General features: G+C 39.4%; 1 protein-coding gene across 2 annotated transcripts in view; it reads left to right on the forward strand.

Annotated features, from left to right (window-relative positions):
* The window catches only part of NELL1 (neural EGFL like 1), a 903683-nt gene that overhangs the window by 166967 nt on the left and 724504 nt on the right, over nucleotides 1-12212 (forward strand). For both annotated transcript variants that reach the window (XM_003830453.5, XM_003830454.6), the window contains exon 4: nucleotides 9744-9914. In XM_003830453.5, the coding sequence (XP_003830501.3) occupies nucleotides 9744-9914 (171 nt within the window). The remainder of the gene's footprint in view (nucleotides 1-9743; nucleotides 9915-12212) is intronic.

The raw sequence follows: 12212 nt of genomic DNA on the forward strand, positions 1-12212 counted from the left end.
TCTATGGTATTCCTCCCCAAAAGTGACAACCCTAGTATAATTATGAGAAAAATTAGACAAATCCCAATTGTCAGATATTTTACCAAATACCTGGCCAGTACTCCTCAAAACCGTCAAGGTCATAAAAAAACAAGGCAAGTCTGAACTGGCACAGCTATAAGGAGCCTGAGGAGGCATGACAAACAAATGTATCATAGCATCCTAGATAAGAGTGTGGAACCTAAAAAGGGTATTAGGTAAAAACTAAGAAAATCGAAATAAAATATAGACTTGGTTAATAATCTATTAATATTGGTTCATTAATAGGGCAGACTGGGTGTGGGCTATGTGGAAACTCTATCTTTGTAATTTTCTGCAAATATAAAACTATTGTAAAAGAGTTTATCATAGGCCGGGCGCGGTGGCTCACGCCTGTAATCCCAGCACTTTGGGAGGCCGAGGCGGGCGGATCACGAGGTCAGGAGATCGAGACCATCCTGGCTAACACGGTGAAACCCCGTCTCTACTAAAAATACAAAAATTAGCCGGGCGTGGTAGCGGGCGCCTGTAGTCCCAGCTACTCGGGAGGCTGAGGCAGGAGAATGGCGTGAACCCGGGAGGCGGAGCTTGCAGTGAGCCGAGATCGCGCCACTGCACTCCAGCCTGGGCGACAGAGCGAGACTCCGTCTCAAAAAAAAAAAAAAAAAAAAAGAGTTTATCATAAAAAACTTTGTACAAATACATGGGACACCAACACTAGTTGCCTATGAGTGTTGTTGGATACTGAGAAGACTGGGTACAGGATGGGAGGGAAATTTTTCACTGAGTACCTTTATAGATATATCAGTTTATTTCTCAACAATAGAAATAAAAAAATTTAGAAAACTGAAGATTATATTTCTTGTTTGGGAACAATAATATTTCTTCTTTAAGCATTTTAGATAAAATTTAGAAACAAGTATAGAAAGTGCTACATATGTTTTGGTCGTTAGTACAATTACCATTACCACTACAACTACAACCACCACGATATATTTAGTGCCTATTTCCTAAATCTTGCTATTCATAAACATCTTAATTTTGAGTTCCTGGAGATCCAAAGTTATACCTTAGTCTTAAGATGCAGTTGTGCAATTCCAAGCTTAGTGCCTTCAGCTTGGTTGCTTAATAAATGTTTTTATTTGACTTTATTTGCAGGCCTTGACAATCAAAACCAAATGATTCCTCTCCCCTTGTCCTGCTAAATTAGCTTATTTTTTTTTAAGTGTATTCTGCCACTAATTTTATTTTTCTATCTTAACTTGCCTGACGTTTCATGTATTTTTCCTGGTTCTCTAGGGAAGTTTGAAGCCAGCCTTTACTTTGTTAAATACAGCATGGCTAATACCATGTGGATCTTTAAAGAGTGTAATAGAACAGTTTTGAATGGGCATAAAGAGCCTGAGTTTTACATTTCATTTAACAGTGAGTGTTTTATTTTCAATAACAAAGGCAGTTTGTAATTGCTGTCACGATTAATCTCTTGCTATATGTTTGCTAAGAGGATTGAGTACAGAACTAATATGTAACCTTACAACTACAAGTAAAAATCACCAGGTCTAGTCTAAACAAGAGAAAGGGAGAGACAGAAAAGCACTTCTTTCTAAGAAAAGGCAGAATGCGTATGCTTTCAGCAGCATCACACCTTTGTAAGGCAGTTAATTTTCATGTATATAGAAAGATGAAGGGAAATCATAATCAGTATTGGATACTAGGCAGTTTGTAAGGCAATTTACAAACGTATGTCATTTTATTCTCAAAAGAAATCTGTGAAGTAGATGTTTATTTTCAACTAGATGAAGAAAAGAAGGCTTAGGGAAATGCTGTGTCCTGCCCACATTCACACATGGATTGAATGGAAGAGGGGAGGGATTGATCACAAGATATCTGGGTTCTGAAGCCTCTTTACATCTGGCATATTTTTTTCTGGTATATATTCTGTTTCCATATTGCTCTGAATAAAGGAAACAGAAGTTGAGAGTACCAGAATTTTGTCTGGGAAAATCAGGACTTTAGTTTAGTCAAATAGCTCTGTAGCCTTAAAGGGCACATGGACCTGGAACCCAAAGATATCTGATTTGTGAAAGAACCACCAACGGGGCCACTTCCATTTGTGTAAACAAGAAGCTTGAGGCCAAAATGTTTGGGTTTGATACAAGAAAAATAATAGATTAATGAGAAAGGTATCAAAGTAGTCCTAAGGTATTTATTTCTTTAAGTAGCTTCTGAAAACCATGTATTTTAAAACATATAATGGTTTATTTATATTAAATTACATTTTTGGTAGAATTCCATTTTTATAAGTTAAAAGAAAATGTATAGTTATATATCTGTGGTGCTATTTATAAGCAGAAAATCAACATTTTGAGATTTGGTTATCTGGCCAATGACCCAGGCATTCAGTAGAAACATACTTAAGTTATAGTTTTAATTTTTAAAGGTATAATAAAAATCTGTATACCTGAAGTTAGAGTGTTCCAGTTTCTATTGATGTATAAAAAAACTACCCCAAAACTTTTGCTCACAGTTTCTGTGGATCAGGAATTTGGACAGAGCCCAGAAAAGATGGCTTATCTCTATTCTACCACTTTTGTGGCTTCAGTGAGAAGAGTGGACAGCTGGGCAGGCCAGCTGGAGGTGTTTTCACTCATAAAGCTGGTGTTTATAATGGCTGTTGGCTGGGATCCCAGTTGGGGTTGTCAACTAGAGCACCTACATGTCACCTCCCCAGTACAGTCTGGACTTCCACACAGCAAGGTGGCCTCAGGGTAGTTGGACTTCTTACAAGGTGACTTAGGGATTAAAGCACAAGTGTTCTGGTAAACAAGACAGAAACTGCGTTTTTACATTTATGGAATTCACTAAGCATTACTTTTGCCCTTAAAGTACTTACAAGTCCATCCAGGTTCAAGGGGAGGAGACACAGTTCCCACCTTTCAAGGTAAGGAATGTGAAATTCACATTGTAGAAGAGTATGCCAGATGGGAGATATTGTGACTCGAAATACAGTTTTCCCAACAGAAAACTGTATATCAGGTTATCTGTGATATACAGGACAGGAGATGACTGTGTTCATGCCTGCTGCCATTTCTTTTTACTTATAGACTAGCAATAACTTGTGCCCATTGTTACTTTTCAGCATTTTTTCTTTTTACCTTTCTTCGGTTTCATGTTTCTGTACCTCTCTTTACTGACTCAAGGTAGACTAGTAATCTCTAAATTTCATTGCTTATTATCAGTAAAAGTTTATTTTTGTTTACTTCCCAGTTCAATGTTAATCTGCGTGAGGAAAGGTATCTCTGCTCCATGAAGTCATTTATAGACCCAGACTTTTTCCACCATATGGTACCACCACCCAATAAGGCCTCAGAATTCTCCACTGGACGTCTGCTACTTGTGTGGATAAGGCATATCCTCTCTTAACTGTTTTGGCCTGGACATAATACACAGCACCTTTGCTCGTGTTTTTTTTTTTTTTTTTGGTGACAGCTACTCATGTGGTCCCTCCTAGATTCAAGGGAACTGGGGAATATATTTTAGTATGTGCCCAGTGCCCAGGGAGAAGGCGGGGTGTAGATATTGGCTACATCTGCTACACTTACCTCTCCTTCCTCTCTCCTCCAGGCTGATAAGGAGTCAGGAGCCTGAATGCTGACATAATATCAGGAATAGAATGAAACGAATTGACCAATCAGATGCAAATTAGCATAAGAATTCTAGGAATTTAGACCTGAGCTGGACTTTAAAAATTATTTAGTTCAATAGTTTAAAACTATTTTTGGAGGTGGATCTCTTTTAGCCAGAGGAAATCTTACAGGAAACTCCAATTTATGTCATAGATGGCAGTGAAGTTGCTCTGGTTAAAAAAGGTTATAGGCCTCATCTTTTTCCTCTGCCATACACTCTAAGAGCCTTTTGAGGAATCCTAGGGCTTTGCGGATCAGATATAATTAGTTTATTTAAGACACATTAAAAAACTGAGACACAGAGGGGCGGGGACATGATATGCCAAAAATTACATAGTTTGTCTGGCAGGTTTAAGATTGCAACTCAAGCTTCAGTAGTCCCACTACTATTTACTTAAAAATGGTGGTACTGCCTCTTTTTCAGGACACATAGCCATTGAGACCCCTGGTCTAAGGTGGGGCACGGTATACCTGCCTTGTGTTGCTGGCTTAATCTCTTTATTAGCCAAACAGTGGACTTAGGACCAGGAAAGAGACAGGAGCTTCAGCATGGGCTGGGTGTGGTGGCTCATGCCTCTAATCCCAACAGTTTGGGAGGCCGAGGTGGGCGGATCACTTGAGGTCAGGAGTTCGAGACCAGCCTGGCCAAAATGGTGAAACCCTGTCTCTACTAAAAATACAAAAATTAACCAGGCATGGTGGCGGGGTGCCTGTAATCCCAGCTACTCAGGAGGCTGAGCCAGAAGAATGGCTTGAACATGGGAGGTGGAGGTTGCAGTGAGCCAAGATGGTGACACTACAGCCTGGGCAACAGAGTGAGACTCCGTTTAAAAAAAAAAAAAAAAAGAGCTTCAGCATGAACAACTGTAGGATTTCTTTCCAGAGTGATGAGATTAGCATAAAGAATGAGGGCTGGCACCTGGGTCTGCAATAGTCTGACTTGGCAGCATACCTTGACTGAGGGCATCATGAGAACCATGAATGGAGGCTGCCTGAGTTCACTTGAACTGTTTTGTCCTCTGACTCTGATGTGATCATGCCACTGTACCTAGTGAGCCTGGAACTAGACTGCTTTTGTTTAAATCCTGAATCTGTTCTTATCTACCCATACAAAGTTGGGCAAGTTATTTAATCTTTCTGTACTTTGGTTTCATCTTTTATAAAATAGGGATGATAATAGTTGGTAATTTTTAAGGTTGTTACGAGGATTACATGGGTAAATATTTGCAGACTAGTGCCTGGCCCATAGTCACCACTATAGAAATATTTGTTAAAACAAGTAAAATATCTTACAGGTTTGTGGTAGGAATTATTTTGATATGAAATATACAGACCTAAAGGCAGTTCTCCTAGTAATGATTAGTACTCACTAAGTATTAGCTATTATTACATAAATAATGTTAGCTATATTGTTTCTGTTATCATAGTTATTATTATTGCCCATAAAAATAGAGTTACCCTTTATTGAGGTCTTACAAAATTGTAGGCCCTATGCTGGGAAACTTATTTTTTTCATCATCTTTAGGATTTTCCAGGATTTGTGGAAATGATCTACCCAGGTACTCTCTCTCTATATGTGGTGGCTTATTCCTTTTATAGAAAGTAGCTGGACACCTGCCTGGGTTTCTCTCTATCTGGAGAGTCCTGCTAGGGGTACACACAGGGAAAGGTTATCTTCTTGTTTCCCAAATCCATTTTGCTTTGACCTCCCCACCCAGACTCCTAGGAAGCAATGGTTTGTTCAGGGCCACAGAAAAATCATTGTTGGAATGTAAGCAGGTACTGCACTAACTCTGGAGCTCTTTGGGTGTGATATATTTCTCTGAATAGCTAGTATATATCCTTGTAGAATAACTGGAAAAGAGACCTTTTCTAAGAAATGTTTTACCTTTACTTGTGATTTAGTGCTGGATGCTATCTAAAATTAACTTTTACTGTTTTCGCTCTTGTACACAGAAGCCACATAATTCATCCAGCAATAATCACTTTAACATTTTGAATATATCTAGTCCTTCTGTTCTATATATAAAAATATAATATATTTTATATATTAAATATAAAATTTTATATAAATATATGAACATAAAATTTTATTATAAATATATAAATATAAAATTATATGATATATTTTAATATTATGTATGTAATCTCAAAATAGGATACTTTGGTATCAATTTTGGGGAAAATGATAAAAATTTTAATAAAAATAACTTGATTGATCTTTATCTATGTATATTTTTAGAATTATTGTTCCTGAATTTATTTCCACATCTACTAAGGAATTCAGATAGTCTTATGAAAATCGACTTCAGTTCATGGTAATACTGATTGTACCTGATACCCAAGGGTGGACCTTTGAGGAATTATGCATGTTGATTCTGGGTAGGGTCTACTTTGCACTTAAGCAAAGGCCTGGGCTTAAAAAATTCAGCTAAGTAAATACAGGTTGGAAAAGATTTGCCTTCATAACATTTTGTGTGAAAGGTCTTGGGGTGTTAGTTGATGGGAAAGTCAGTGTAGGCATAGTTGTGCACAGCTCAGAGCAAAGCAGGTGATAGTGTCACTGTACTTTGCATTAGACCACATCTGTACAAGTGCCTTTATTCCTGGATGCTATATTTAAGTGGAAAATTGATTCATTTGACCATGCCTAGCGTCTGGTGACCAACATGGGGAAGGCTGCAAAGAGGAATAAGGCAGAATCCTTGTCCAGGAGGGGCTCATAGTTTAGATGGAGATGGGAGTATAAAGGAAGGAGCCAGGGAAGCTTGGCTTGAAACAGAAGAGGGAATATCACTGCTGTTTTCCAATATTTGCAGGATGAGCAGACTTTTCTGGGAGCGAAGGCAGTTTGTTGGAACAACACACTTGGCTGAGGTCCAAGGCTAAGGGCTTGCAAAATCTTTTGCTTACAAAATCTGGCTTATAATTTTATCATTTATACAGCTGCCCTCCCCAGAGACTCTTGAAAAGACCCCAATACACCTGAGTCCTGAAGAATGAGGACTGGTGAGGGGTAGATTGCTCACTAGATCAGCCTACTGTCACTTCCAGTGTCCTCCTTCTACCTGGCAGCGCCACCTGGCTCCTATTCACTTGCTGGTAGCGTCAGACTTCTGCTCCCTTCATCAAGACCAGCTGGCCAGGAAGTAAGGCAACACCTGGCATACTACTATAGTGCTTCTTAAACACAGATGTAAACATAGAACATGAATCATCTGGGAGTTTTGTTGAAATACAGATTCTGCTGCAGTAGACCTTGGGGTTATCCCAATAATCTGAATTTCCACAGGTGATGCTGCTATTGGTGTTCTATAGACCACCCTGAGTCACAAGGTTCTACTAGAAAACATGAGTCTTCCCTCCAGGCTACAGCCAAATCCCATCAGGCCAAATGACTTTCTGCTCAAAGTTGCCTCACATCTTTATTTGTAGAGCATTACTGCCTGGAAATATTGCCTTATTTTCCTCCTAGCCCTCATGAAAGAATTTTATCCAGATGTCGCTTAGCCATCCAGTGTTTTTATTACTGCTAAGGCCGCTTCCACAGTTATCTGACATGTTTTTTCAAAAATATATCATCTTGATTTTCATCCAGGTTGCATGAGGTGCAGCACTTTTTGAATATGTGCAGGATGTGGCCAGAAACTTTAGTCTAAGATAAAAGTATCATTTGCCTGACATTAGGACAGACTTCTTTTCTCCTAGCTATATATTTGTGATTACCCCGACGTAATCACTGACTCCAGTGCTTTATAAAGTGATCTTTAAGAGATCTGTTTATAATACATTGAACACTTGCTCAATGAGGCCACAACCCCAAGAATAATGATGAAATCTGGTTAAATGTATTTGCCTCCCTGTTTAATGATTCCAGCAGGTGACTTCTGTGAGTATTTCTAATTGTCATTGATTGAAGCCCTTTCAAGGTCATGTCCCTTCCCCCAGTAATTGCTTATTGGTCAAAGTAAAGTAATTGAGAGATTTCTCATGATGTGTGAATCCTGGTAGGATCTCAGATATAAGCTCGTGGTGCATTTCTATACAGGTGCTAAATGGTCTTGGGCAAGATACTTAATATCTTTGATCATCTATAAAATAGGGATAATGAAATCTACCTTAAAGAAATTAAAAAGATGATGTCTATGAAAGCACTTGCCATATTCCTGGCACATGACAATCATTCATTAAATGACTTTTCTTGCCTCCTCATTTGTTCCTTTTAGGCCATTTTCCACCCTTTTTTTGGGGGGGCCGTGGGGAGGGACATATTTTACTTCCTTCTTCACTAGTTCACAAAGCACCTTCAGACGTGGGATATATATTTTAAACCCCTTTTTAGTTTTTCATTATGTGTTCAGTAAAGACATGTTGAATGAATTAATGAATGGCCAATAGTCTGTAACATCTTCTTGACCTCTGAGTTCTCTGATTGTTTGATTCTTCAGTGTTCTAACAGCTTAGAAGAAACTGGAGAATTCCCTTAAAATAAATGTCTTCTTTGTTAAAGCATTTCCTTTTGTGCAGTCTTATAAAGTATGTATTACATAAATTATTACTAATAAGTATGAACCTGGGCCTAGAAGCTGGCTGCTATGGTATAAATAACCTCTTTTAGTTTATGACCTTGGGCATGATTCTTTGTACTGGTGCAAATGAGGTGGGTCAGAGGCTGGTCTTGACTCTCTGCTTGCCCTTCACTGTTTACTTTGGAAAGATATGTGAAAGATGAGCAAGAAATATGTATTTGTTCTTTGGCATGACTTTTGGGATTCAGGCACAATAGACGCTGAGTTTCCTGATATATTCATTTCAGTCCTCATAGAAGATGCATTTTGTCTTTTAGATTAAATACCATTTGGCTTGTGGGGTTAGCCAGCTCAGTGGATTAGAATAGAAGCAGCAGGCCCTTCCAAATCTAGGGGTTAAGCCTAGTTACCTGTCTAGGCTAATCGCTCTGGAGTTGCCCATATGAATGAGTTGTTGGAGTTAGTGCCTGGTGAGGCTATCCTCACCACTTTGTCATCATGCCTCTGGGATGGGCAACAAACTGGCAGAAAGTGCATACACTGTCAAATTTAGATCTAAGTTTAAATCTGGTTTGGGTATGTTTAATCCTTAATCTCAGTTTTTAAGTTTTTTAAAAAAGATAATACCAGTCTCAGGTTTTTTGAGTGATAAATTAGTATATGTGAAATACCTAGTGCAAGCCCTGGCAGTGAGATCAGGCCCAACGTTGATGACAGTGACACATTTCAGAAGAGAGGCATAGGAAACAAAATAGTTTTGGCACCTGTGAAAGTACTAGCTCTGTTGTGTGCCTGAGGAGTGTCCCAAAGTTGCTTGTAGCATTTTATGACTGAAGTGCGGACCACAGTGGTAAGGCTAAGAATTTCTTATGGGTTTGAAAAACAGGATCATAATCCTGGAAAAGAAAAAACTTAATTGCATATTTCATTCTCTGATAATTTGAAATACTAATTCCTATATGACTAGCTTCAACCTTTTCTCCCCTACTCATTATCTAGGAATTGTTATTCAATTATATCTTTTTGTTTACAGAGAAGAAAAAAGACTAATCTTTTCATTCTGACAATGTATTTCAATCCCTGATGTCCAACATGACTTCCATTTCCCTTTAATTCTTGAAAAGGTAAAGATAATAGTTCTAAAAATAACCATCAATAGATCCATTCCACATGAATGGCCTGTTTTAGACATTCATGGAATGAGGGTTCTGATTTGTACTTTGAAGTATTTAAGAAACACTGCACTGAGTTTTGCTAATTAGCTGTGGCTTGTTACCTCATGGTGGACCAATTGATCTCTGTTTCAGAGGCTCAAGATGTTGCCACGAGGGTTCTCAGACAATAGATTCATTGGGTGTCCTACAGTGAATTGATTTGAGGTCTTGGCTCTTTGTGCCATGTTTAGCTAATTTTAGATTGTGAGAGACCTGGTAGTAAGGGGTTGAGGGATTGATGATGGCTGTGATATCCAGATCTAAAATAAAACAAATGTTTGTTCCTTTACATACAGCTATTTTGAACTGGAGAGCAGCGGCCTGAGGGATGAGATTCGGTATCACTACATACATAATGGGAAGCCAAGGACAGAGGCACTTCCTTACCGCATGGCAGATGGACGATGGCACAAGGTTGCACTGTCAGTTAGCGCCTCTCATCTCCTGCTCCATGTCGACTGTAACAGGTATTTCTTTGTCTTTGAGCGTTGCTGATTCTGCCCTTGAAATCAAGCAATGGAAAAGGGGAAAAAATATCAAATTCCTTCAAGACATGCCAGGAAAGAAACACCAAGGGACCCTAATTGTAATTTAACCTACCAAATGGGACCTTAGGCATGCTGAAATGACCAACTGTAATACGATAAGAAAACAGTTCATTAAGATGAAACTGTATCCCGTGATTAGGAGCAAATGTACAAAAGGTTGATTGCAGATTGGGGAATAGTAAGTGCTCCTCAGTGTGCTCCAGGCACTGGCTGGAATTCCATGGAGCTGTGATCACAGTTAACGGTGATGTATTGTTGTTGAGTTCGTTCCACTTGGAAGCGAATAAGCTTGTCTACCTTGGAATGAATCTGAGAAGCCTGTGCCACTGAAGCAGCTAATTCTATTTCACTTCATCAAGCTCACCTTTGCTTAAATATCTTTTCCAAATGGAGGCTTCTTAAAGAGGCTGTTCTCTGAGCCTTTTGGAATTGATGCCATGTATTTTCTCCAGAGGAATGAGCCTTCCAGCTTGTCAGGGGATGGTGGGACTAGGGGGTTTCACAGGAGGTTTTGGGTTGGGGTGGGATGGAAATGTTGTCTCCCTTGTCTGTCACTGGAGCCAGGTTTAATGAAAATTGAAGAATAAGGGAGACCATTGGTTTCTATTGGATCATTTATGACTGGACAGCTGGATAATGGTGTTCAAGGGGAAAGTTTTTATCTCTCCATAACCCACTGAAGATCCTTATGGATAGTGACCCGAGTCCAATTACAGAGTTTTTTTTGCATTCTGAGCAGTGCCCATACATTGTTGATTCTCATTAATGATGCCGTCAAAGTTAAAATGACTTTTCAGCCACACAAGGCTTGCTCCCTTGAACCCAGGATAAAGAACAGGCATATTGGGGATAGCCTCCCTTCCAAAAACCATCAAGAGGAGAGATATTCCAAGGTCAGTCAGCTTCAGACTGCATTTCTCATGAGGAGACGCTTGAATGTGCCTGCCACTCTGGCTCTGCAGTCTCTTTTAGAAGAGTTGGAAGGGCAGGGAACTGTTGTCAGGCTCAAGGGAAGGTTTGCCATCTTGAGGTGAGTCTTGGTCCATTTTGATATGACCTATTTAAGGTGCTTTTTAGACTTCTGAAGAATTGTGGTTTCCACCAGATATAATAAGTATGTCTGGACAGAGTTTCCATAGAAACCACTAGCTCCTTTGTACCCTGCAGACTGGGGCTGGGCAGCCTGGATAAAGCCAATGCTTAGCTGCTATATCCATTTTCACTTTCAAGAGCTCATTGCCCCCTTCAATTCTCTAGAATTAAAGTGGCCTGTCAGGCAACACTCCTATGACCCACTGTGACCTACCACCCACATGCTGTCCAAATGGGATTGCAGAGGAAGAGCCCTGCTTGTCCTTCTAAGCCACAGGACAGAAAGAGGCCACAAAACCCTAGTTTCGTAATTTCCAACTTAAGAGTCCTGGAGATACTGCTGTTTTCTTGCTATGCAGTTTTTTGTTTCTTCCTTCTAAGAGTTTTACTCTGTTTCCTGACATTCTTCTCTCTGGAGCAGTTCTTAGGTGGCGCTTGGCCTTTAGTGCTCAGTCCACATTTGTGGTGGTTATTGTTATTTACTCTGCATATCAATGGCAGCTCTTTGACCCTGCCTTCAAACTTTCATACTCTGTACGTCCTTCATGGCAACCATGACCTCTCTACCAGGAGAGTGAGAAGAGGATAGGAGATCTGTAGTTCACAGTATTCTTTAGAGTCATTGCCATTTATAAAGAATTGACTGAGGGTATTCCAAATATTCCTTCTGTTTTCTTAATATTTTTCATACTTTGGCTTGTGGCATAACATGTCCTTTATGTAAGATCTTGGAGGGAAAACTTATGAAGTTGCTGCTAGTTAATGATTCGTAGACTCTAAACACAAATACATTTTTCAGGTAGGTCAGGAGAAAAAATGGACCCAAAAGACTGGGTCATAAGAAAAGTAAATTTTGATTTTCATGTAGGAAAAGTCTAGAAACATGGTTCCAAAATCTGACTACACCTAAGAATTACTTGGGGAACATATTAAAAAAATGGATAACCAGGCTTTGCCTCTGAGCTACTGGATTAGATTCCCCGAGGGTGGAACCTGAGAAGCAATATTTTTAACAAGCCCTCCATATAGGTTCCATGCGGGCAGTCTACCCTTGGTGAATGGACTGGCATTTCAAAACCACTGGTTAAGAAAGAGGGGAAGGAATTTGGTGGAGAGGCTGGGCTA

Source organism: Pan paniscus, chromosome 9, assembly GCF_029289425.2.
Source record: "Pan paniscus chromosome 9, NHGRI_mPanPan1-v2.0_pri, whole genome shotgun sequence".
In the NCBI taxonomy this organism is placed as follows: Eukaryota; Metazoa; Chordata; class Mammalia; order Primates; family Hominidae; genus Pan; species Pan paniscus.